Source organism: Bacillus rossius, chromosome 7 (assembly GCF_032445375.1).
Source record: "Bacillus rossius redtenbacheri isolate Brsri chromosome 7, Brsri_v3, whole genome shotgun sequence".
Taxonomy (NCBI): domain Eukaryota; kingdom Metazoa; phylum Arthropoda; class Insecta; order Phasmatodea; family Bacillidae; genus Bacillus; species Bacillus rossius.
The window spans coordinates 31993663-32019841 of record NC_086335.1 but is presented as its reverse complement, the minus strand read 5'-3'; the positions used below and the strand labels follow the sequence as shown (position 1 = coordinate 32019841).

The window sequence follows — 26179 nt, the reverse complement described above, 5'->3', positions numbered from 1 at the left end:
AACCAGCAGTTCTCAGCTACCGCTGTTACTCGCTTCGTTTCTGGGTGGTTAGCAGCGAGTCTCCAGCTCGCTCAGCCACCGAAGTTTCTTCAGTACTCGCTCCGCGCCCGACGTTTCCTCCGCCTCGAAGTCCCCGCTCGACCAGGAACTGCCGTGAAGAAGCGAGTCAACCACTCGCTGAGCGACTGACGTTCCTGCGGGAGCGAGTTCTCGCGCTCGACCAGCGACTCGCCCAGCGAGTAGTAAGACGAATCGGTACTCTCTCGGGCAGAGCTTCAGGTTGTATTGTAGTAACTAAAGAAAAATTAGTTAATATCTGTAATGTAGTGAATTCATTTCGTTTATGAAACTAATGTCTATAAGGGGTGAGCCTAATAATAAAAACTAATATGTCTTTATTTAACGATGCTGATGTTAATAAATTTAGTTTATGTAATTTACATACAAATGAATGTCATTTTCTAAACATTTTTACTAAAGTATACTTAAGCATGCGTCCCACCATCAACTATACATTCCCTTCTGAGCTGGAGCAAATACCCCACCACGACAGGATAATGGAACGTTCGAGAACGTTCCAGAATATTCTGAACTTCCGTTTCCTGTCTATATAACGATCCAGAACAGGAAGTCTCTTCGATGTTTCAGAAACGTCTGGAACATTCTCGAACCTTCTGGGAATATTCTATAATGCAACCTCGCTCGCCGCTGGTAGTCTTGTCGCGGAATCTCTGCCCATGCACTCCCAGCATGACGCTTAAAACCTGAGGCTGCCAACTGCTCGGGTCTGCACACCCGTCAGCTGCGATGACGTCAGATGTTTGTCTGCTTCTCGTCGCAGAGCGCCGCCCTACTGCTGATACCTGGGACGACTTACACTGCGTGGCGCTTATACTAGGCGAGCAATTTGCACTTTTCGAACAAACCATACCATATTTTGGAGCAAAAACAGCACAGGGGCAGGACATAAACCCTACGGCTGCATACAACGTAACGATTGATTGCACTACCGTTGTCTTGGTACGCCTTGAATGACTGAGCCAAAGATTAAAAAAATATTTAAAAATGGGTTTATCTAGCGTTGAATAGCCTGGGGCTCTTGTTATCCAACAACACAAACACAAAGATTTTCGTACAGAACAGTTATGAGTAGCCTGTAGAGAAAATAAAAATAATAAATGAAGAAACGTGAGTTTAGTAATCGATATGTTGTATCTCATAACTAGGATAGTTTTTGACGTGACAACGTCTAATAAATCGATGAACGCTGGATGCAAGTACGAAAAATTGTCCCACTACGGATGCCCCACTACGGATGTTCCACTACGGATGTCCCACTACCGATGTCCCACTACGGATGTGTCCTCTTTTGCTTATTGTACGCATGCGTGGCATCTCTAATCCACTCTATTGGAACACCAACGATTTAAATTTTCAATCAAATTTTCGTCGTTGGAATTATTAATATTATGTAATTTAACGATCGTCCACCGATTTGCAGCGCACAATATATATTTTTTATTTCCTGCCTACCACTATTATAAATAAATATGGCGGACTACATACGTTTTTAAATCTCAACACAAAACAAAATTTATATAAATTATGTATGTACCATCTGAAACAGTGATTTATAAAATGGCCTCGTGGCTGTGTGGTCAGCGTGATAAACTACCAATTGTTAAAGTGACGGTGCGATACTCGGCTGATGCGAATATTTTTTTGTACTTGTAAAAAAAAAAATACCGCGTGCGACACTTTAAAAGTAATTCATATATATTTGAATTAATGAATGCAAATAAAAGTAAATTTATTAATTAAATTGTACATTTCATTTCACTCCTTTGTATCCATACAAAATAGTGATAATTCAATAAAAATGATTCAATTTTATTCATAAAAGTATGCAGAGGTAGATTTTATCATACAAAAGATAGAAAAATTTAAAAAAAATTCTTCCTCAAGGAATATACTATTTTTTATGCCTAAATAGTTTGGTTTCAAAAACCTATTACGGCTTAGTCTCAGGCCGAATATGATATTTTATTTTCTTCTGGATAAATCATTTAATAAGTGTTTTGTTATGAAGTTGTCACGTAAACCGACTTTACAGACAATCAATTTTTTGATGGAAATGTTTTTTAAAAAATGGAAATTTTGGCATATTTTTAAGGTCAACGGTAAAGTTTAAAGCCAAAGTTCAAGGTCAAGTCATCCAAGATGGCCGACGTGACGTCACAATCCAATATGGAGGGTGTCACACAGCTCCACACCCTGAACCCTGTGCCAGAGGAACTATTATATACTAGGGTACTAAAAATTAATCTCCTCTGCCCAAGAAGTCGAATGAAATCGTGAAATTTTCTTGTTTCAAACTAAATAATAGAACCTATTTACTTCGTGGAAAACTTTTCTCAAAAGATAATGTTGTACGAAAATTTATCTTTTAAGTTAAGTCAATGATTAAATAATACTTGATGAAATCCCCTTTTATAGCTAAACCATTATTCCAACTTGGAATATTTAACTTATATTATGTATTATAAAATAAACGATACACTATTTTATTACAAAACTGTTATTACCTTTCGAAATAGGTTTTGTTTGGTTAGCTGGAGTTACAACCTATTTTTAAAAAAGAAATTCCATGTATAGTTAAAACAATACATTTCTTTCATAAAAGATGTTCAGAAGGAAATAAATGGCATTTTATAGTTTTAATTAGTGGAAATTCTAATAACCAAAAAATACATTTACTTAGTATTTGTCTGGTTTTATCAGCCGGATATTCTTTGTATAATGGAAGAATAAATTTCCTATCCGAGATGTGTAGCTAATAAACATTGACGAGAGTTGAAATAAATAAAATGTAATAAACACCCTTTTGTCAAACATTTAGTCCTTCTGTATATGCCATGAGTAAAATATCGTATATTCTTTTGAGTTATAACTATCCACTAAGAAATAAGTTTCCTTAAAGTTATCTCGTCAATCTATATGTGAAACAAAAATAAAAATATGTAAATATTTTTGTAGCTTACGCAAATAAAGAATGCCTGATTTAAAAATGAAATATTTATTTTGGTTTAAAAGACGACTTGGCTGCACCAATAGTGTGCAATTCCTACACACCAATTTAGTTCACTTATCCCACAATAAAGTCCTCCGAATGGGCTGCCCCAACACCATACAGTCCCATCACTGAAATTTAGAAATACTTGCCCAAAAATACACTATCTCTATTGTCAGATCTCAATTTAAATACAACACAAAAGCTTCCTTAAATTCTTGAAACAACCTCTAACCACTCTTTTAAAACGATTTCCTTTCGGCTTGTCTTCCTGAATATTTGATTCATCATTTTCGTCTTCTTTGCAAGAACGGTCCCGGGTCACAGCAGCTGACTTGGTTACTCCTGACGGAGTCGCCGACGGGACAGGCTGTGGACTGGACAGGGACTGTAGACTGGTCGGGGGCTGTGGACTTGCCGGGGGCCGTGGACTGGACGGGGGTAGAAGCCAGGACGACGGCAGTGGACAGGACTTGGGCCGTAGACTGAGCGTGGGCTGTGGACTTGCCGGGGGCCGTGGACTGGACGTGGGCAGTGGACTGGACGTGAGCTGTGGACGACGTGCCGGGGTCCGAGGACTAGACGGGGGCTGGGGGCTGGACGGGGGCTGAGGTCTGGACGAGGGCTGCTGGTGGACTGGCGACGTGTAGTCGAAGCCCGACAGGTGTCCTCGCATGAGTACTGGCACCTCTCCGACCTCTGAGGCACCCTCGTCCACAGAGCTCTCTGCAGCCCACTCCGGCACCTCTCTCCTCATGAAGGGGGGTGGCAGATCCTCCCAGTCCAGGTCCTGGAAGAATGGGTGCAGCTTCACCTCCGCCAGGTCAGCCGCCGGCCCTCCGAGGCGCTTGTGGGGCTTCTTGCTCAGGAGCCTCCTGAGCAAGTCCGCCGCCTCGGGCGACAGGCGCGGCGGGTACTTCGGCTCCTTTTTTATGATCTTGTGAATTGTCTTCTTCCTGTCGCCCTTGAACTTGGGGTCGAAGGGCAGGATCCCCGTCAGCAGCTCGAAGCCCAGCACGCCCGCGCCCCAGAAGTCCACGGCCGCGGTGTACCCGGGCGGACGCCTGAGGAACACCTCGGGAGCCATATACTCCACCGTCCCGCATATGGTGCGGCCGACGAGGCAGCCTTCCTCCGCCGGCTCCGAGCACAGCCCGTAGTCGGCCAGCACCACGTTGCCCTCGCCGTCCACCAGCACGTTGTCGGCCTTCACGTCGCGGTGGATCACGCCGAGCGAGTGGAGGGTGTCCAGGGCCGTGAAGATCTGGGCCAGCACCAGGCGGGCCTGGTCCTCCGCCAGGAACCCCAGGTCCTCCAGCACGGCGGTGAGGTCGCCTCCCGCCGCGTGGTCGACCACGAAGAAGGCCGCCTCCTCCGTCTGGAAGGCGTAGTGCAGGTGCAGGAGGAAGGGCGCCTCGCCGACAGCCTCCAGCACTCGCCGCTCCTTCAGGAGGAACCTGGACAGCGCCTCTTGGGTCCTGTACTGCCCCTTCGGCAGCTCCTTCAGGGCGTAGCTGCGCCCGTCGTCTTCCCCGCCGACCTTGCGCACCAGGTGCACCGTGCTGAAGGCGCCGCGACCCAGCACCTTCAGCACCTCGAATCTCTCTGCGCTGCCGGCCGCCACGGGAACTCTTACACCACGATACATGGCTCAGAGCTCGACCGTGACTATCGCAGGAACTCTCAAAGCTCGTCGATAATCTCCTTATGATCACTTTAAACACTGCGAAACTCAACTCACAAACTTTCAGCGAAAAGTTCTGAAAAGTTAGTTGCCTCGTAACTCCAACAATAACCGACTTGAACGAGAGCCGCATTGTTGCGAGCAATGCTGATCTTGGAGCTTATAAATAAATTACTGACTTTAGTTTTTTGAAACATAATTTGTCAATTTAATTTGTATTTCTGTGCATTATAATCTCCTGTGATAGTCTAACCCGTTAAAATGTTTTACCACCTTTCGCACCTTATTTTTTAGGGCCATGCGTTGCATTTAATTAATAGATGGTTTCAACGTCGACGTTTCATGTAGGTATTTTGGATGATCGGAGCGTAGCTTTACAATTATATTAAATTTAAGAAATTCACGATACTTTGAATTCTAAAAATAAAGCAGGGATTTTTTTTTACTTGTTGGTCATTGTGGTTTTTTTCCCAGATAAAAACAAAAAATAAAAAAATAAATGAAGTGTGAAATTACTATAAATAGCTTGTAATACAATTTTTACATATATGTCTCCACTAACCATTACCACAAGCTTTAGGAAACTGTAAGTCTTAGTCCACGGCCTGAGTAACTACGCGTATTGCGACTTCTGCGTTCGCACACGTGGAACATTAGCGTTTCAAGTCAGGATTAAAAAACACATAAAATAAATAATAGTTTAAAAAACTAAAAAACACGCTTTATATAGAAAACCAAACTAAAAAATATAAAATAAATTTTAATAAATTTGAATTAAGAATAGTGTAATTTTTTTTATAAATATAAATTAATAATAATGTAAACAAGAAAATAATGTATTTAATTTTAAAAAAGCGTGGGGTGCATGGTATCAATAGTTATAAATATTTTATTAACAGATATGGGTAGAAGGATTATCTTTTCCATAATATCTTAAAAACCACCCCACGCTTTTTTTAAATTAAATACATTATTTTCCTATTTACATTATTATTAATTTATATATAAAAAAATTTTACACTATTGTTAATTCAAATTTATTAAATATTTTTTTAGTTTGTTTTCTATATAAAGCGTGTTTTTTTAGTTTTATAAACTATTATTTATTTCCTACTTTTTAGTTTGGTTTATTTATAAAAGTGTTTTTTTCTCTTAATTTGTTCCAGGTAAAAATCCTTAAACTGTAAGTTCTGCTCTCTATCCAAATATGATTTTTAATATATAATATGTAAAACTTTTCCATATTTTCCGTGTTTGATGGCTTTTATTTAATGATTTATTGACCTTGGCATAGTTTGGAGTATTTCTAACTGCTTGGTGTAGATTTGCAGGTTAGTGTTCGAGTGGAATTTCAAAAAATCTGCTTATCAGGTGTAGCTATTGGGATTATGCATATGGTGTTTTTACAATTATAGATAATATTCTCTTTAAGAAAGTATATTGTTCACAATAATCATAACCCACTCTTACTGTTCATTTAATTAAATGTCACAATATTAAGTAGGCCTTGTTTATATCGCGCCAAAGACATACTGAAAGAAAAAATTCACACATAAGCGAAATGGATTTCTTTACATATAAATCTTTGTTTCATTTTACCAATAAATTGACAAAAATCTTTTTTTGCAAATAGATTAATGGAATTATCTTATCAAATTAGTGTATTGTCATCGGTACTCAATAAATCTACAAAGTTAGAAACAAATCTGGCCGTTTAAAGTGGGTCAAAATCGCAACCAAAGGAGTCGGTTACAATCATACATACAAACATACAGGTGAAGCTAATATAAAGCGTGTAATGACGTGACATTATAAATATTTACGGAAAGAAGAAGGCTGCTGCAATTCAGTCCCCATAAAATAGTTTAACTCTTTACCCAATTTGTTCTTCTGTTTGGTAGGGAGCCAGAAATAAAATAAAAATAAAAAAACACGATGCGTCTAATGATTCAAAAATATGGAGAATTTGTATGAAACACCTTAATAGCAAACTCTTTAAAAAAACAACATGTTATGTAAATAATAAGTAACAAGCTGACATATAGCAAACTAAATTTCGAATTCGATACCAGTTGGATTTTTTTTTGTATTGCTGATTACAGACATTTATGAAGAAATATTTGTATAAAATATGGGCGGGAATAACAGTACTCACAGGGGATGAGTAAACGACTAACCTTAATATAAAGTTAAGTCATGTGTTCTCATTTTGAAATTAAACCTATATTACGATACTTTGACAGCATATTTAACGTAGAATTCTTATAAATAATGCCAAGCGTGATACGTATACGAAAAGTATTCCTTTAAGGGAAAAACGGTAAAATTATGTAAGCTTTTAAAAAATTATCCTTAATTAAGTATTAGCAAGAAGGCACTGTTGATCTCTCAGCACTAGCCGAACAAAAGGTGTACCGAACGCGGTGCATGTAAATACCTCAACGCTGAACTTGTGACATTTCCCCCTAGACAGGAAATATAAGTGCCTGCGTTTTTGAGGATATTCTTATTTAGGGACTTTGAGGATTAAATTTTGTGGGCACCATAAAACCAAAGGGATTTCTTGAAAATCCGGTTATTTTTATGTTAGAAAATCGTGAAATTTTTTTGATATTATAAACAATTAAATAATCGAATTTAATTATAAAAAAATTAATAAAGAATTATTTTTAAAAAATGTACACTTACGCCTACACTTTAGTGAAATAAATTTGAAAATTTTTAAAAAATTCTAAATATTAAATTTAAATAAAAATATATATAACAAAATCACATATTGTAACGTCTACCATCTTAATTTAAAAAAATTAATTTTTTTATTTCATGCTCGCCATCTTGGAAGACTATGACATCATTGTAACACATTGTTTTACATCCGCCGTATTGGATTCTAGAATGTTGCACTTTTCGTTACGCCCACCAAATTGAAAAACTACAATTTAATGCTAGAAATTCAGAAAAAAATTCTAAAATTATAACAAAAATTAATTCATCAAATTTAAATAAAATTATTTATAAAAATGCACTTACAAGTTGCAGTCATCGTTTCGAACCTGGTAAGACCAAAAACAAAACAAAAAATGGTCTACAGATCCCTTCCTCCACGGCAGCCGCAGGCAGACTACCCTCCCACCACAAACACGAATCTATATATCTGCAGGTGGTACGACGTCATGACGGCCATTTTATCTTCGTTAACTCGTAGCAACCATCTTGTTTTCGTCTGCTTGAGTGTTCTGACTTTATATTAGTTTAATTCTTACCCTCCAGAGTGCAGTAATCATTTATTATTACCGTGGCACCCACCATCTTGACATTTGGGTGCCATCTTGGAATTGTATAATTATTTAGCTAGAAATTTGGGAAAAATTCCAAAATTCATCAAAAAAATTTACATTATTTTTACTCATTGATTCGATCAGTTACAGTCCTTGGTTCGATACTCTATCGATGCAATAATGTCTAATTTTATGTAAAAAAAAAGAAATGTCAATAAATCGTAATTAAAAAAAAGAAGCTAAAAATCCTCTACTACAAGTTTCCAGTAAGCCATTATGACCAGTAACATTTGAAGTTTGTATTTATTGACCTATAAATTCGGGAAAAATTACAAAAGTCACCGAAAAAATCACTCATTAATTAACATATTGAATCGATGGATTCCTGTCCTCGGTTCGATTCTTGACCAGTGACAGATGAAACTTAATAATAAATATACTAACTATTCTGTTTTCCCTTACTTACGTGGGATTTATTAATCATTCACTATAAAAAAACAGCATAAACAATTTACCTGTCCAACGAATTGAATATGTTGTCGCATTACCTAACATGTATGTCTAGTTTTCCGATACTCTAATTAACCTCTAAACCGTTAATGTACAAAGCCATACATACAGGCCAAGCGTCTCCGGACCACGAGACCGAGTCATGAACAATATCAGACGTATAGGCTAGTCATTTCCGGACCTCATGAACTTCTTCGTCGTTAGTTATTTACAGTCAATTAGACGATCGTGAAATGTTTTATACATACTAAAGGACCAAGAGACCTGGAAAAATATTTTACAAAAAGGACCCACAATCGGAAGCACATTCGACATAGAAGAAGCACATTTAACAGAAGAAAGCACAAACGGACGCACATTCAATAAAAAAGAAAGGACATTCATAGAAAAGGACACACAATGGGAAGCTCATTTATAGAAAAGGACGCACAATCGAAAGCACAATAATAGAAAAGGATGCGTAATCGGTAGCACAATAAACGAAGAGGTAGCAGTATTACGAGATCTCAGTTTTAGTTTGAATTCAGTTTACAAGAAATTAAACATACTTTTTAAATATACATAATTAATTTATTTTTCAATAGTACACACATGACAGTTAAACAAAATATTATTGTATGTAGCCAGCTTTCCGCAGTTCTATAAGTATGGACGATACTTCATCGATATGCGTGTAGTTTCCTCTACGAACAGATGCCACCAAAAGTTTTAGGTGATCAACTGATATTTTAAGATCTTCACATGACATAAAATCAATCTTTTCTGATACGTTGATCTTGACTGCATGTTTATAATAAATATTATGGTATTTTATTACGACGTTTCCATCGTTTCGGTCTCAGGACATAGTCACAGTCTTCGATCTTGTCAGCTTTAGATCTTTACGTCTTTGCCTTTGTCATCAGCCTCAGATTCACTGTCGCCATCAACATAGAAGGAATCGTCTTCACCCAGATTAAACTAAGAATTCGATATCGTTGATGTCGAAACTTCTTCGTCGTCTTCATGCTTCCTTGTAAGGAGTCCACCAATTCATAAAGTTGGTAAAATCTACTTGAATTCGGCTTGAATGTATTCACAATTTTCACGTTTAGAATCCTTCAACTGTCTTCAATCTTCCATAAATCATAAACGTCCTTCAATTTAATTTCTTTGTCGAGATGGGAAAACCATGAACTAAATCTCTTTCAAGGCAAGGTAAATTATTGAATTAATGAAGATCACTCTTCTATAGAATAGTAGATCCACCGTTGACCTCAGCTTGTACGCAGTCTTGGCATTACAAGTTCTATCATGTCTTTTTAAGCTCTCTCTTCGCGTAAACGACTTGCTACATCAAGCACAACTTATCATAATGCGTAGTGGATTTATAACACAATCGTTCTTCTCGTGTTGTTCTTCCATTCTTTCTCAAGATAAATTCTTTGCTGAAATAATTACAACTGTGTCCTTTCGATACAGCGACAGACACCGAATCAGGTTCCATATTAGTTACTGAGGCTAATGCCAGATGCAAAATGAGAGTTTTAAATTAGATCCATTACTTAAATAGAATATTTATATTTTTTCATCAGCAAGAGTTAAGTTATCTCATACAAAAGACAAAATTTTGGTTACGTTGCATTTTTCGTATCATTGTTGTGGCCACTCACCTACGCCACAGAACTGTTAACTGTGGTCTCGCTGTGCGCCGCTGTTAAGGCGCAGTTGCGTGAAATTCGGTTCACCATTCATGACGTCTTCCTACTGACATCACTTAAAGATAGCGTGAGGGATGAGATAAACGAATTACTTAACCAAATTTCATGTAGGGATCTAGACCTCAATGCTTCTGGGATTAAAATTTAGACCTTTTTACTTTTTGGCAACATGATCATCTCGGCGGCATCTTATTTGCTGATGTTTATTCAGTTTAAATCGTCTCACCACCACACTTAAAAATTGTCCGCGCTCAGTGTTGAAAATCTACACGTTGGGCTTTAATAATAAATACTGATTTGTTGTTCCTCATTTAGTATTTAAAATTTAAATCCAAGCAAAATTACTGATTTTTAGTAAATTTTCGGTTTATTTTGCTATAAATAATTCATAAAATGTCTGTTAAATAACGTAGAATTATATGTATTTGATAGTAATTTATTAATTATATCTTTAAAAACGTCATTCCTTATTTTTCCTGCTGAGAGATGTTATATTTTGACTTTCCTGGAAAACTCGGAATTCAATTATTCTAAAATCTGAAGCTAGAAATTAAGTCACCCGGCTAAACAAAGCCAAGAAACTAGTAAATTTTGTGCTTTTTGTAAGAGTAAAAAAGGTTTCCTTTCTTCAGTAAGTGATAGATAGATCAAATTTAAGTCAGCTAAGTTCACAAAGTTTATAGCGTATAAAAAACTTGTATGTGTTACTGTTTAAGTCAATGAAAAAACAAATAATTTAGATTAAATTTTGGTGTTGGTTGTTCTATAAATATTGTGAATTTAAATCCATAATGCTTTGTATTAGAGTAAGAATAAAATTGGTTCAAGATGTGTAAGGTGGCTGATTGCAAAGTATAAATACCGAAAATCATATGTTTGAGAAATTTCTCTGGGAATGGAGATGCAGATGCGCATATATATATTTTTTTGTGTTTGTGTTTGTGTGGTAAAGAAGTTATAAATGTAATCGAAAAGTATCTTAAAACATTTTAAAAATAATAATTATTTAAATGTATACTACACGTAGTTGATATGATATAATAATGATCAAATTATTTGCAATATGTATATTTGTATGAGTGGCTTTAAATGTATTAAATTCTGATTTTATTCTTGCGTTATTTAATTTACTCACTGTTTGTTCAGTAGGAAAAAAAAATTACGTGAAATTTAGTGTACTTTACAAGTGACATCCAATAAATGAATAAAATAAATATAATATTTATGTATGTTAGAAGTTATTTAACGGGTATTATATGGCGAAATCAGTGATAACACATAAAAACGGTACAGTAAAATATTTGGCGAATCTGATAGTTGTGCTCCAATACGTTCCACAAGATTAATTTTCCCTGCCTAAAGTCTAGATTTTTTCCTTAATGTTCCATAATAATATAGCTATAGTAATGACTCAAAGACTGTTTCTTTTACACAAACTTTGGTTCCCGAATCGTTACACAACTCTGTATGACTATAAGTATTTTTACTCCTAGAATGACAATTTCGCATAAAACGTTAGTTAAAGGTCACAGATTTCTGTTGTTAAAAATTACTTACACTATACCCTCAACCGGTATTAATATCATCGTATCAAAAATTCATTAAAAAACTGCGTTCATTTTATATACAAAACTAGCTGATGATATTAATTTTTTAAGGTAGGCTTATCTCTACAGGTTACTATACCTAGTCGTCTAGAATAGGGTATATCACATGATACATAAAAATTGTTCATTGACAAGCGCATTTTAACTTTGTAAACTATTATTTAGAGTTTGCTTGTGGGCTTTCAAATTATATGCCACAGGCAACGTTAATTATAAGTTAATTTAAATATAACTACAATACTTATAACAGTAGCTTGTTATAATGATCGCTCCATAACCACCCGTGGTTTTGCACGCTCAAATTTAAGAATAGTGCTTATTTTGTAGCATTGTGAAAAATTTCACTCGGCGTTAAGTAAAGCAATAAAAGCATTAAATTTTAAAATGATTATGACATTTTCATTATGAAAAATTTCACTTTCGTTGGAGTTCCCAAACTTTTTATGTATAAATGTTAATTGATTGCGTGTGCCCATTTTGTTTCCTGTGTTAATGAATTCGGTTGTAAATCTGAATTTCACCGATTAACATCGGATGCAGACCAATAAGACAATTAATTTTAAAACTAATTTTTGACTACTTTCTAACGTGCTTCTTAAGACTGTATCACACAACAATGAGAATTGCTACATTTTTTTTACCTAATGCCGGTGTGAAATATGCGTTTCTGCCAATGCGCTTAAAACATCCACAGCGTTTTTTGCCCGGATATTCTTCCAAACACAGTTCTTAGAGTGCACAATGCAGGTTTCTCAAGAATGCACTAAATAAGTTTATCGAAATTGGAAAAGAAAGCAGCTCATCCAAAAGGAATCACCGAGTATGAACTAGCAAACTTTTCGGTTCAACTACAGTGTGACACCGGCCCTAAGAAAGAAACTCGGTGCTTATAAATTAGCGTCATGCGTAGAGGTGTTGGAATCGAACCCGTGACCCTCGCCACGTGGACGTGACGCGTCGCGAGTAGCCGGAAAGTTAGAAATTTACTATAGCTGCAAAATATGAGCGTGTACTCTAAATTTTAATAAATAAAAATTTCTCCATATCAGAGCATCTTGAAATAAATTATTGTATAAACTGCTCCGCTTGTACCAGAGGATACTATTAGTTAATTTTATTGAATAAATCTTTCTATTTACCCATTGTTTTTCACTACTTTTCTAGTAAATACGAAAATTAACAATTTTAACAAGTATTTGCCTATTGCTAACAACAGAACCATGTTTTAGGTTTGGTCATTAAAATATTAGTCTAATTATAACAATACAATTCAGTTACTTAATGTCATAAATTACATATTGAACAACTATTCTCGTATTTGACGAATTAACTTTCTATACAAAAAAAACAAGTGAAAATTGTTTTAATATTTATTTACTTACAAAGGAAGCCAAACTGATTTTCCACTTAGAAAAAAAAAATTAACATAAGTTTTAGTAACTTTATTGTACTGATTGAAATACCCGATCCAGACTTAAGGGGCATGCCTACGTGGGCACACGTAGGGTGTGCAGGGTTTCATACGAAACCACGCGACAAGAAAAAACCACTGAAGATATACCAGTAGAGTCTGTTTACAAAAAGCATTTCCTAATGGTGGTAGAGTACTTCTGGTTACGTGTGTCGATTTTAAACTGTAGCTATTTTTTAAGAGTGAAAACGGCTATAAACCGTGTTTTAAAAGTTATATTAATGTAGTTATGAAACGCCCTGTACAGATCCTTGAAAGCACCCAAAAGTCTTGCATTACATCTTGATCTTCATTTCTATGCCACTTGAAGTCACGTTCACCGCTCAGATGTTACAGTTGCTCGGCGAGAAGACTGCGACGCCGCGCTGAAAGCACCAGCGAGCCCGCCTCACCGCGCGGTCACCGCAAGAGCGTATAGTGAAACCACTCCGCGCGTGTCAGGTCGGGGCACGGGAGAGCAAGAGGAGACAGAAGACCTGGCGGCCCGCGGTGGGTCAAGAAGGGAGCCGGGTTCGTCAGGGTGGCCAGGCTCCCCTTTGTGCCGGCCACCGCCACGATCTAGCCACCACCCAAGTGGCCGACTAATTACAAGAGATGGCCGGGGAAAGTAATTGGGCGGAGAGCCACCACCGCCCCTGCCCCTCCCCCTGGACACGACAATAGTCGCGACACTTCCTCCCCGCCCACGAGGTGCCTATGCTGGCCTCAGTGCGAGGACGTTCCCGAAACTTCGTCATTACCCCCTCCCTTTCGGCAGCTCGTCCTAGAGTAGTCTGCAGAGCATCTCTCAATCTGCTGGTTCAATGTCTCCCATTTCCCTACTTGAGAAAGTTTACACGTTAGTGAAATTAAATGTGATATCAGAATTGATTACGATTTTTTTAATACCACATCGGCATTAGTAAACTCACAAATCGCTATTAAAAACAAATAAGAGCGAGTCTATCAATACTCACCAGTGAGGTGTAGACATCATCTACCTCGTGAACGAGCAAAGTCGTTTTTTTTTTTTTTTTTTTCCTTATTCAAAATACTCTTATAACACGAAACTCGGACACAAAGTGTATCGTATAATTCTTTAAAATAACGCTGAGCGTTTTAATATACGCAAATTTGGTTTTAATCTACATTTTTTAAGCCAATCACAGGTAGTTTCCTCACCCGCCAAAAAAATTCTCTGGATGAACAGCTCTGCAAATAATTCGATTTGCAGAGCGAAAAGATAAAAAATAAATATTTAAATGACTCCGATGAAAGCGAAATATCTGATATTGACGCGCAATTGTATTAAAATAATGACCATCTTTTTAAAATTCATTAAGAAAAATGTTATACTATAAAGTTCCCCTTTGTCTTTACGAGCTTTGTTTAGCGCCATGCAACATAGATGGCACCGCTCTGGTTATACATTTCCGTTCCATTCACAAAATTACTCCTACCAAATGCCGTTTACCAAGAGATAAGATGTTAACACATCAAAAACCTTTAAACGATTACTACCCACAAGCCTGATAATAAACAAGGATGCAATTAAGTTAAGGCACCTTCAAAATCTGAATTGTTTATTTATTACAAACAAAATATTAATTGCAACATATTTGTATTATGAAGGTTTAAACTTGAAGAAGACTGCTCCTTCCTTTCACCGCAGCCTCGTTGCAATCCCACACATACTGAACAAATATTTAAGTACAAAAAACTAGAATAACTTTAGTAACATTTATGGTTTTTTTAATTTAAAATGAACGTAACGTCTAAAATACTGAATGAACTTTACAATACGACACTATGCCCTGAGGCTACGTAGCTCGCAGGCATCAGTCACAAAAACATGTGTATCTCCCGACACAAACTTTCAAAACCACACTTAATAATTATTACTAATATTCTGATGCTCTCACAGATATCTTCGGAATCTTACATTGGCATTCATTACTGTCAGATGTTTATTGACTTTAGGTTAATCTACGAGTTTTCCTATAATTTAAAACAGCCAGTTTTGAACCAGCAGTTCTCAGCTACCGCTGTTACTCGCTTCGTTTCTGGGTGGTTAGCAGCGAGTCTCCAGCTCGCTCAGCCACCGAAGTTTCTTCAGTACTCGCTCCGCGCCCGACGTTTCCTCCGCCTCGAAGTCCCCGCTCGACCAGGAACTGCCGTGAAGAAGCGAGTCAACCACTCGCTGAGCGACTGACGTTCCTGCGGGAGCGAGTTCTCGCGCTCGACCAGCGACTCGCCCAGCGAGTAGTAAGACGAATCGGTACTCTCTCGGGCAGAGCTTCAGGTTGTATTGTAGTAACTAAAGAAAAATTAGTTAATATCTGTAATGTAGTGAATTCATTTCGTTTATGAAACTAATGTCTATAAGGGGTGAGCCTAATAATAAAAACTAATATGTCTTTATTTAACGATGCTGATGTTAATAAATTTAGTTTATGTAATTTACATACAAATGAATGTCATTTTCTAAACATTTTTACTAAAGTATACTTAAGCATGCGTCCCACCATCAACTATACATTCCCTTCTGAGCTGGAGCAAATACCCCACCACGACAGGATAATGGAACGTTCGAGAACGTTCCAGAATATTCTGAACTTCCGTTTCCTGTCTATATAACGATCCAGAACAGGAAGTCTCTTCGATGTTTCAGAAACGTCTGGAACATTCTCGAACCTTCTGGGAATATTCTATAATGCAACCTCGCTCGCCGCTGGTAGTCTTGTCGCGGAATCTCTGCCCATGCACTCCCAGCATGACGCTTAAAACCTGAGGCTGCCAACTGCTCGGGTCTGCACACCCGTCAGCTGCGATGACGTCAGATGTTTGTCTGCTTCTCGTCGCAGAGCGCCGCCCTACTGCTGATACCTGGGACGACTTACACTGCGTGGCGCTTATACTAGGCGAGCAATTTGCACTTTTCGAACAAACCATACCATATTTTGGAGCAAAAACAGCACAGGGGCAGGACATAAACCCTACGGCTGCATACAACGTAACGATTGATTGCACTACCGTTGTCTTGGTACGCCTTGAATGACTGAGCCAAAGATTAAAAAAATATTTAAAAATGGGTTTATCTAGCGTTGAATAGCCTGGGGCTCTTGTTATCCAACAACACAAACACAAAGATTTTCGTACAGAACAGTTATGAGTAGCCTGTAGAGAAAATAAAAATAATAAATGAAGAAACGTGAGTTTAGTAATCGATATGTTGTATCTCATAACTAGGATAGTTTTTGACGTGACAACGTCTAATAAATCGATGAACGCTGGATGCAAGTACGAAAAATTGTCCCACTACGGATGCCCCACTACGGATGTTCCACTACGGATGTCCCACTACCGATGTCCCACTACGGATGTGTCCTCTTTTGCTTATTGTACGCATGCGTGGCATCTCTAATCCACTCTATTGGAACACCAACGATTTAAATTTTCAATCAAATTTTCGTCGTTGGAATTATTAATATTATGTAATTTAACGATCGTCCACCGATTTACAGCGCACAATATATATTTTTTATTTCCTGCCTACCACTATTATAAATAAATATGGCGGACTACATACGTTTTTAAATCTCAACACAAAACAAAATTTATATAAATTATGTATGTACCATCTGAAACAGTGATTTATAAAATGGCCTCGTGGCTGTGTGGTCAGCGTGATAAACTACCAATTGTTAAAGTGACGGTGCGATACTCGGCTGATGCGAATATTTTTTTGTACTTGTAAAAAAAAAAATACCGCGTGCGACACTTTAAAAGTAATTCATATATATTTGAATTAATGAATGCAAATAAAAGTAAATTTATTAATTAAATTGTACATTTCATTTCACTCCTTTGTATCCATACAAAATAGTGATAATTCAATAAAAATGATTCAATTTTATTCATAAAAGTATGCAGAGGTAGATTTTATCATACAAAAGATAGAAAAATTTAAAAAAAATTCTTCCTCAAGGAATATACTATTTTTTATGCCTAAATAGTTTGGTTTCAAAAACCTATTACGGCTTAGTCTCAGGCCGAATATGATATTTTATTTTCTTCTGGATAAATCATTTAATAAGTGTTTTGTTATGAAGTTGTCACGTAAACCGACTTTACAGACAATCAATTTTTTGATGGAAATGTTTTTTAAAAAATGGAAATTTTGGCATATTTTTAAGGTCAACGGTAAAGTTTGAAGCCAAAGTTCAAGGTCAAGTCATCCAAGATGGCCGACGTGACGTCACAATCCAATATGGAGGGTGTCACACAGCTCCACACCCTGAACCCTGTGCCAGAGGAACTATTATATACTAGGGTACTAAAAATTAATCTCCTCTGCCCAAGAAGTCGAATGAAATCGTGAAATTTTCTTGTTTCAAACTAAATAATAGAACCTATTTACTTCGTGGAAAACTTTTCTCAAAAGATAATGTTGTACGAAAATTTATCTTTTAAGTTAAGTCAATGATTAAATAATACTTGATGAAATCCCCTTTTATAGCTAAACCATTATTCCAACTTGGAATATTTAACTTATATTATGTATTATAAAATAAACGATACACTATTTTATTACAAAACTGTTATTACCTTTCGAAATAGGTTTTGTTTGGTTAGCTGGAGTTACAACCTATTTTTAAAAAAGAAATTCCATGTATAGTTAAAACAATACATTTCTTTCATAAAAGATGTTCAGAAGGAAATAAATGGCATTTTATAGTTTTAATTAGTGGAAATTCTAATAACCAAAAAATACATTTACTTAGTATTTGTCTGGTTTTATCAGCCGGATATTCTTTGTATAATGGAAGAATAAATTTCCTATCCGAGATGTGTAGCTAATAAACATTGACGAGAGTTGAAATAAATAAAATGTAATAAACACCCTTTTGTCAAACATTTAGTCCTTCTGTATATGCCATGAGTAAAATATCGTATATTCTTTTGAGTTATAACTATCCACTAAGAAATAAGTTTCCTTAAAGTTATCTCGTCAATCTATATGTGAAACAAAAATAAAAATATGTAAATATTTTTGTAGCTTACGCAAATAAAGAATGCCTGATTTAAAAATGAAATATTTATTTTGGTTTAAGAGACGACTTGGCTGCACCAATAGTGTGCAATTCCTACACACCAATTTAGTTCACTTATCCCACAATAAAGTCCTCCGAATGGGCTGCCCCAACACCATACAGTCCCATCACTGAAATTTAGAAATACTTGCCCAAAAATACACTATCTCTATTGTCAGATCTCAATTTAAATACAACACAAAAGCTTCCTTAAATTCTTGAAACAACCTCTAACCACTCTTTTAAAACGATTTCCTTTCGGCTTGTCTTCCTGAATGTTTGATTCATCATTTTCGTCTTCTTTGCAAGAACGGTCCCGGGTCACAGCAGCTGACTTGGTTACTCCTGACGGAGTCGCCGACGGGACAGGCTGTGGACTGGACAGGGACTGTAGACTGGTCGGGGGCTGTGGACTTGCCGGGGGCCGTGGACTGGACGGGGGTAGAAGCCAGGACGACGGCAGTGGACAGGACTTGGGCCGTAGACTGAACGTGGGCTGTGGACTTGCCGGGGGCCGTGGACTGGACGTGGGCAGTGGACTGGACGTGAGCTGTGGACGACGTGCCGGGGTCCGAGGACTAGACGGGGGCTGGGGGCTGGACGCGGGCTGAGGTCTGGCCGAGGGCTGCTGGTGGACTGGCGACGTGTAGTCGAAGCCCGACAGGTGTCCTCGCATGAGTACTGGCACCTCTCCGACCTCTGAGGCACCCTCGTCCACGGAGCTCTCTGCAGCCCACTCCGGCACCTCTCTCCTCATGAAGGGGGGTGGCAGATCCTCCCAGTCCAGGTCCTGGAAGAATGGGTGCAGCTTCACCTCCGCCAGGTCAGCCGCCGGCCCTCCGAGGCGCTTGTGGGGCTTCTTGCTCAGGAGCCTCCTGAGCAAGTCCGCCGCCTCGGGCGACAGGCGCGGCGGGTACTTCGGCTCCTTTTTTATGATCTTGTGAATTGTCTTCTTCCTGTCGCCCTTGAACTTGGGGTCGAAGGGCAGGATCCCCGTCAGCAGCTCGAAGCCCAGCACGCCCGCGCCCCAGAAGTCCACGGCCGCGGTGTACCCGGGCGGACGCCTGAGGAACACCTCCGGCGCCATATACTCCACCGTCCCGCATATGGTGCGGCCGACGAGGCAGCCTTCCTCCGCCGGCTCCGAGCACAGCCCGTATTCGGCCAGCACCACGTTGCCCTCGCCGTCCACCAGCACGTTGTCGGCCTTCACGTCGCGGTGGAGGGTGTCCAGGGCCGTGAAGAGCTGGGCCAGCACCAGGCGGGCCTGGTCCTCCGCCAGGAACCCCAGGTCCTCCAGCACGGCGGTGAGTTCGCCTCCCGCCGCGTGGTCGACCACCAAGAAGGCTGCCTCCTCCGTCTGGAAGGCGTAGTGCAGGTGCAGGAGGAAGGGCGCCTCGCCGACAGCCTCCAGCACTCGCCGCTCCTTCAGGAGGAACCTGGACAGCGCCTCTTGGGTCCTGTACAGCCCCTTCGGCAGCTCCTTCAGGGCGTAGCTGCGCCCGTCGTCTTCCCCGCCGACCTTGCGCACCAGGTGCACCGTGCTGAAGGCGCCGCGACCCAGCACCTTCAGCACCTCGAATCTCTCCGCGCTGCCGGCCGCCACGGGAACTCTCACACCACGAGACATGGCTCAGAGCTCGACCGTGACTATCGCAGGAACTCTAAAAACTCGTCGATAATCTCCTTATGATCACTTTAAACGCTCCGAAACTCAACTCACAAACTTTCAGCAAAAAGTTCTGAAAAGTTAGTTGCCTCGTAACTCCAACAATAACCGACTTGAACGAGAGCCGCATTGTTGCGAGCAATGCTGATCTTGGAGCTTATAAATAAATTACTGACTTTAGTTTTTGAAACATAATTATTTCAATTTAATTTGTACTTCTGTGCATTATAATCTCCTGTGATAGTCTAACCCATTGAAATGTTTTACCACCTGTCGCACCTTATTTTTTAGGGTTATGTATTGCATTTAATTATTAGATGGTTTCGACGTCGCCGTTTCATGTAGGTATTTCGATTTTGCCAGCAGTCGACCAATTCAATTTAAACGCTTTTGGATATAGGGGTACCGGATTATGTATGTGTATATGTATGTATAAAGATGCAATAAACCACCGTCTCTTCACAGAGTTTAGGTGCGACGAGGTCATATCATCTTTACAGTCAGTAAAACTTGGCTCGCACGTGTGGACTCGGAACATTAACAGCTACACGCGTACCACGAGTCCTTGGAAAAACTTTCCTGCTCGCGGTCGATGCGCGCGTTAACGCATAAAGAGCGTCTGAAACTTCAAACACCCTTGCCAACTCCTGAAACATTAAAAGAAAAAGAAAAAGCCACGCCAATGAACCGTCACACACGAATGTGGAACCACCTATCATCAGCGTCAACATTATGTGGTGAATGGCGATAAAACTGAAATAACACCTCAAAGCACGCCAAAGCATAGTTTAAAACCCGAAATTCAAGAAAATACACTACTTGGAATCGAAATGTCAATAAAATACGAAATCATACAATATTTTGACAAAAGTAAAAATTGATTAGAATTTTTTCTCTATTACTATGGTAAATTCATTCAAATTAGTTTATTTAGCATGAATTTTGGTAAAAAGGTAGGATGAGCTAAATGGATTTGAAAAATACTATACTGTGTTGCTTGATCTTGCCTGAGTTATAAGAAACAGTATCTTTACATTAATGACGGTTGCCAATTATTTTAAACACATAACCATTTCCCATTTTCATTTTATTCAGTAGTTCTGTTCTAGACATCCTACTTGTTACTAACGATTTTACTGTGTCAGTTCATCATGTGTCATTCAAAATGACATTGTTTTTGGTAATATTTATTTGAATTTCAAGTAATAAGTGTTTTATATATTTCTTACAAAACACACTATTTTTATTAATAAAGACAATGTATAAAATGAAATTAATTTGAAATCTTCTATTTAAATAGAAAATGACCAAAAATGAATACCAAAAATATGGTCCCTACCAATATATTATTGGCTATTTAATGACTTTCATGGATTTTTGATAGTTTAAACTTTATAAAAAATATCTTAGGAACGACTTATTGCGCTAATAGGAACTCGGCGAATACAGGTTGAGTCGTGGTGTGGGAATCTGAAGGATATTTTTCCACCAGTGAAGTATTGAACTTTTACTTCTGTTTCACCAGCCGGGAGTCTAAAAAAATTAAAACATAAACTTTTTAAAACTTACCAAAGGAAAAATTATTTAAAGGCAATAATGTTAATTAAATTTAGTCTATTAAGAGTTAAACATTCATTAGAATTAGGATTGGGAGTAGAGGGTTAAATAAGCATGAGATCACATTTATTTATGAGTGTTGGTGTTCATATGAGACACACTGTTTTTTTTTTTTACGTTACCTTATGTTCTAAAGAATTTTTAAATTTCAATTTAAAAGACATACGTGTTCAGTACATACATTTTTCTAGACTGCATTTTTTTAGCCCCTTTCGGCAGCTCGTCCGAGAGTAGCCTGCAGAAGCATCTCTCAATCTGCTGGTTCAATGGTTCCAATTTCCCTACTTGAGAAAGTTTACACGTTAGTGAAATTAACTGTGATGTCAGAGTTGAAAACGCTTTTTTTTTAATACCACATCGTGTGCTGTTTTTAGGTATGGCACTCGTGATTTTATGAGTAACTAATTTATTCACTTTTTTTTTTTAATATTTCACGTTAAATATATTTTAAAATTTTTATGCAAAGATAGTATTTAATATTTATTTATCTTTACATGTTTCATTATCTTAATGTTAAAGTTTTGTGTACCTATTTAATTAATAATGTCTTAAATGTGTTTGTTTCTATTATAATCAAATGTGTAAGGGAAACACTAAGTATTACAATACTGGTTCTATGAATATTTTGTTTTATTTGTATACCCTCTTCTTATTGTAAATTCGTAAATTCTATGATTTCTGTCGTGCCAAACGAAAAATACTTACCTTGCCCTTTTTCAATTTCTTTTCGGCCATTTGGCATGTAATTTTTTGGTGCGCATGTAAAAACCATCATAAAATGTAACAACCTATCTGTTACCGCCGTTATGGGTGAGTAAATGTTTCGACTGTGGGAAAAGTGTATCCCATGATGATTATTTTTTATGTATGGAGGTTAATATTTTTGTGGTTTCATTCCATAGCGGTTCGAGTCATGGGTTTCATCCTGGCTTTGGTGTTCCAGGAATCTAAATTCATTTTTGGGAATTGACCTCTTCAAAACAAAGGCCAGAAATTTCATTATTATTATTTTAAGGTTATGTAATTGTTTTCAACTGCTGCGTGATCATCATGCAAGTTTCTACTATTGAACTTGAATCAACGAAATAATATTGATTTCTACACTTTGGAACTCTACTTTTACATTGTTATTGGACTATATCATTTTATTATTACTTTCAAATGAGGTATTGGTGACAATCAATTTTAAACCACATAAAACATGGGACAATAATGGCATTAGACAAATAAAAAACACACTATGTAGTTATGTTGCTTGGAAAACTGCAAATATTTTTAATATTTTTATCCCTCACTGTTAGACAAATATCCCACATAAATAAATTGAACTTTACTACAAAAGTCAGGCATTTTGAATTTCAGAATAAAAACTGTGGCAGTGATAGATAAGCTTAAGAGATCATCCTTAAATTCGTAATTTCCGGAGGTATGTAGGGCACACACATAAACCAAAAGTTTGTTTGTCCTGATAGATTTTATGTCACCAAATATTTTCACCACTTGAAAGTTTTATTTTAACTGCTTAGTCTATTTATAATGCGCCGGCTAGTTAGTTCAGGGTGAGCAGATAACTTTAAAAACAAGACACCTGGGGTTAAACGAGATAATGAAGTTTGTAATAAATAAAAAAAATTATGTTTATAAAAATTATGTCACGAAATTCTATTTAGTTCCTTAGGGTTCATTTGTCTATAGGGTCATAAAAATCAGATGTGTGTTTTGGGTAGCGGTGAAAATTAGGGAAATTAACAAGCGCCACAATGGCGTAACTTACGGTATCGGCGACAATCGCAATTTCTATCCACAATAATTAAATAAATTATACATATTTCCCTAAAAAATTTTCTACACACGTAGCTTTGCACATCTACTTTTGTCATAAATACACACAATCCTATTTACTTTCAATTGTTATATTTATTTAACAAACTATATTGGCTTTAACTTCGAGCGTCCTTCGGTCTTCAAAAAGTCACCAACATTCTTTCGATCGTTGCCAGCCCGTTCAAAAACGTCCATATGGCGCATTCCTATTGGCCCGTACGAATCGTAAGATTTAAGCTTTAAGTCCAAAACAATTACACACAATTACAACAATAACCGAAATATTAAATGTTTTTCAAAATAAAACTTAACCAAGGAAAAATACGTGTTATTAAATGTTGTAATAAAAAAAATAAGTTTTTAAATGTATTGTTGCAATCGACTCGGTCCACAGTCATAGAGAGCATTCACATTGATAGATGTTTTCTGTTTATAATCAAATAATATTGACAATCGATACTGTTTTGTAATGATTCACAATGTTAAATTAAATGTTTGCAAACGTTAATATAAACAAACAATCTGGGCCTATGTTTCGGCACAGAATAGCCGTTCCTAGTTGGTTTTGAAAACCGCGCCACTGTGCATCACGTGTCCGCGTTTTCACAAGCCACTGACCAATAAAAGTTCTTTGCGCGTTGCTACAATTAGAATCGTTGCCTCCTTTTTTTTTCTCTTTTTTTTTTTTTTACGGGCGGTAAGAAAGCGCGCCAGCCTTCGCCAGACTGTATGTTTTTTATCACTCGCGGTGAGATTGTTCGTAGCACTAGACCTGCGTTCGGGTCTTCCGCGTTTTCCCGCATATTTTTCTTCCGTTATAGTTGGAAGGTCTAGACGTTCTAGAAGTTCTGGTCGTTTCAGCAACAAGAGGATGGGACATAAGTGCAAATCACTGGCACTCAGGTGAGTTGAACGACGAAAGGGAAACAATGTAGCCCTGACTGGAATGGGCTGCACTCTACAACAATAGGGGTGCTGTGCAGGACTCGGCGCATCACCGACCGGACGGCGGCGAGACTGGAGGGCTGCATTCCCGTGGATCACCAGGTGGCGGTCTTCAGCTGATCACCACCTACTGCTAGCAGAGGGGACGCCAGCGGTGGATGGCGGCATCGTGCCGTCGCACGAACCACTCTGCTCGGCATCGCGCTGTTCCCGGACAGCGCCTAAGAGGTGTGCTGGGCTGCTAGGCGGAGGGCAACACCACTCCACTGCAGTGTTCCGGCCCACGGACAGCAGGTTGCAGTCCAACTTGGTGGTTGGCGGCTGCGACTCACCATACGGGATGAGGATGTGGTAGTAGTCGGCAGTCTCACACAATCACTTACACTCTCGTCAATCTAATCACTCTTAATTCTTAGCTTTCGCACCCGGAAACTGTGGGAGTTCCAGCTTATATTCTAAATAAGTTCGCTGTGTGCCATTTGACATCGCTAAATTGCAATCTAGCCTGCTACTCTCTTCTTTGCTTGACGTGGGATGACCTTTTAAGCTAACTAACTGCCTTTTGCATTGACAAATATTCTTAAGTTTTACAATTATTAAAATATTATTATTATTTTTTTAACTTTATACATGTTTGTATTTCAACAATGTTTCTTACAACTTAAAATCAGTAGTTGTATTTTTCATATATCAATATTAAAAATAGCATATATTGTTCATTAAAACAATATAAACAATTAGTTAAATATTCATAATGATAACTTACAATCATATATACATACATATGTATATATTACAATGCACCTATTATTCATATACTTGTTTAATTATGACTTTTAACATGCTAACTTGTTGAGTATTGAAAATACTATTACATATCAACAATATAATATTTACAAAGTTATTTACATGTACCTTTTCTTACAGTCTATGGAAGAGCAATACATACTTATTTTGCTGCTCTCTTTTCCATTTTTTTTTTTCATGTTTATTTTCTGAGCCTCTTCCTCGCTCCAGACGAGACGATTTTTTTTATTCCTTTCTTATCGTCTCTTTTTCAGGCCACGCGACAGCTGTTGCGCGCAGGCGACAGGAGAAAAAAAACTTGTCGTTTCTATTTACATTTCTGGAGTATACATTTCATACTGTATGCTTCATCTTCCTTTCACTTTACAGCTGATTAAAACGATGATTCATAACTCCGCCTTTCCGCTTCGGAATCGTGCGTTGTCTTCAAGTAAATTTCAATTTGCAGTTACGCCCTCGGTGGTTTGAAGGCCACTTCTCATAGCAATCTGCTAGTATGGTGTTGTAGAATTTCTTGATATAAGGAGTAGATGGCTACTTGCAATTGGCGTTGCAGCATAATACCATCGCGACACAAGTGCTTGTCTTGTCACACATATGTTTCAGCTTTCGAGAGAAATCCACATCCTCCAACGATCGCTTTTACACGTAGATAGTTATCACAAACATATGTGTGCGTGTGCTACACGTAGATAAATATTCACAAACATCAGTGGTGTTAAAAATTGCACTTACTGTGCTGGATTTTACAAAACACAGGTATGTCTTCATCTTTTACTAACCATTGCATGTCTCTAGCAGGGCTTCTTAACCAACTGTGCTTGATTTTGTTTACACTTACAGGCTTCAGCGCATAACACATTAGGCATTCTCGCAGGAAATCGCAGGTCAAACAGTTTTACCAATAGGATATGTGTGGGGGTAT

General features: G+C 37.9%; 1 protein-coding gene across 1 annotated transcript; it reads right to left on the bottom strand.

The window, feature by feature from the left end:
• Positions 1-48: 48 nt before the first annotated feature.
• Positions 49-20022, bottom strand: LOC134534525 (uncharacterized). Its single transcript, XM_063373007.1, has 4 exons — positions 18621-20022; positions 15402-15516; positions 3406-4680; positions 49-148 (listed from the first exon to the last, which is right to left on the bottom strand). Exons 1-4 carry the CDS (start codon positions 20020-20022, stop codon positions 49-51), a joined length of 2892 nt encoding a protein of 963 aa, XP_063229077.1.
• Between the last annotated feature and the right edge of the window lie 6157 nt (positions 20023-26179).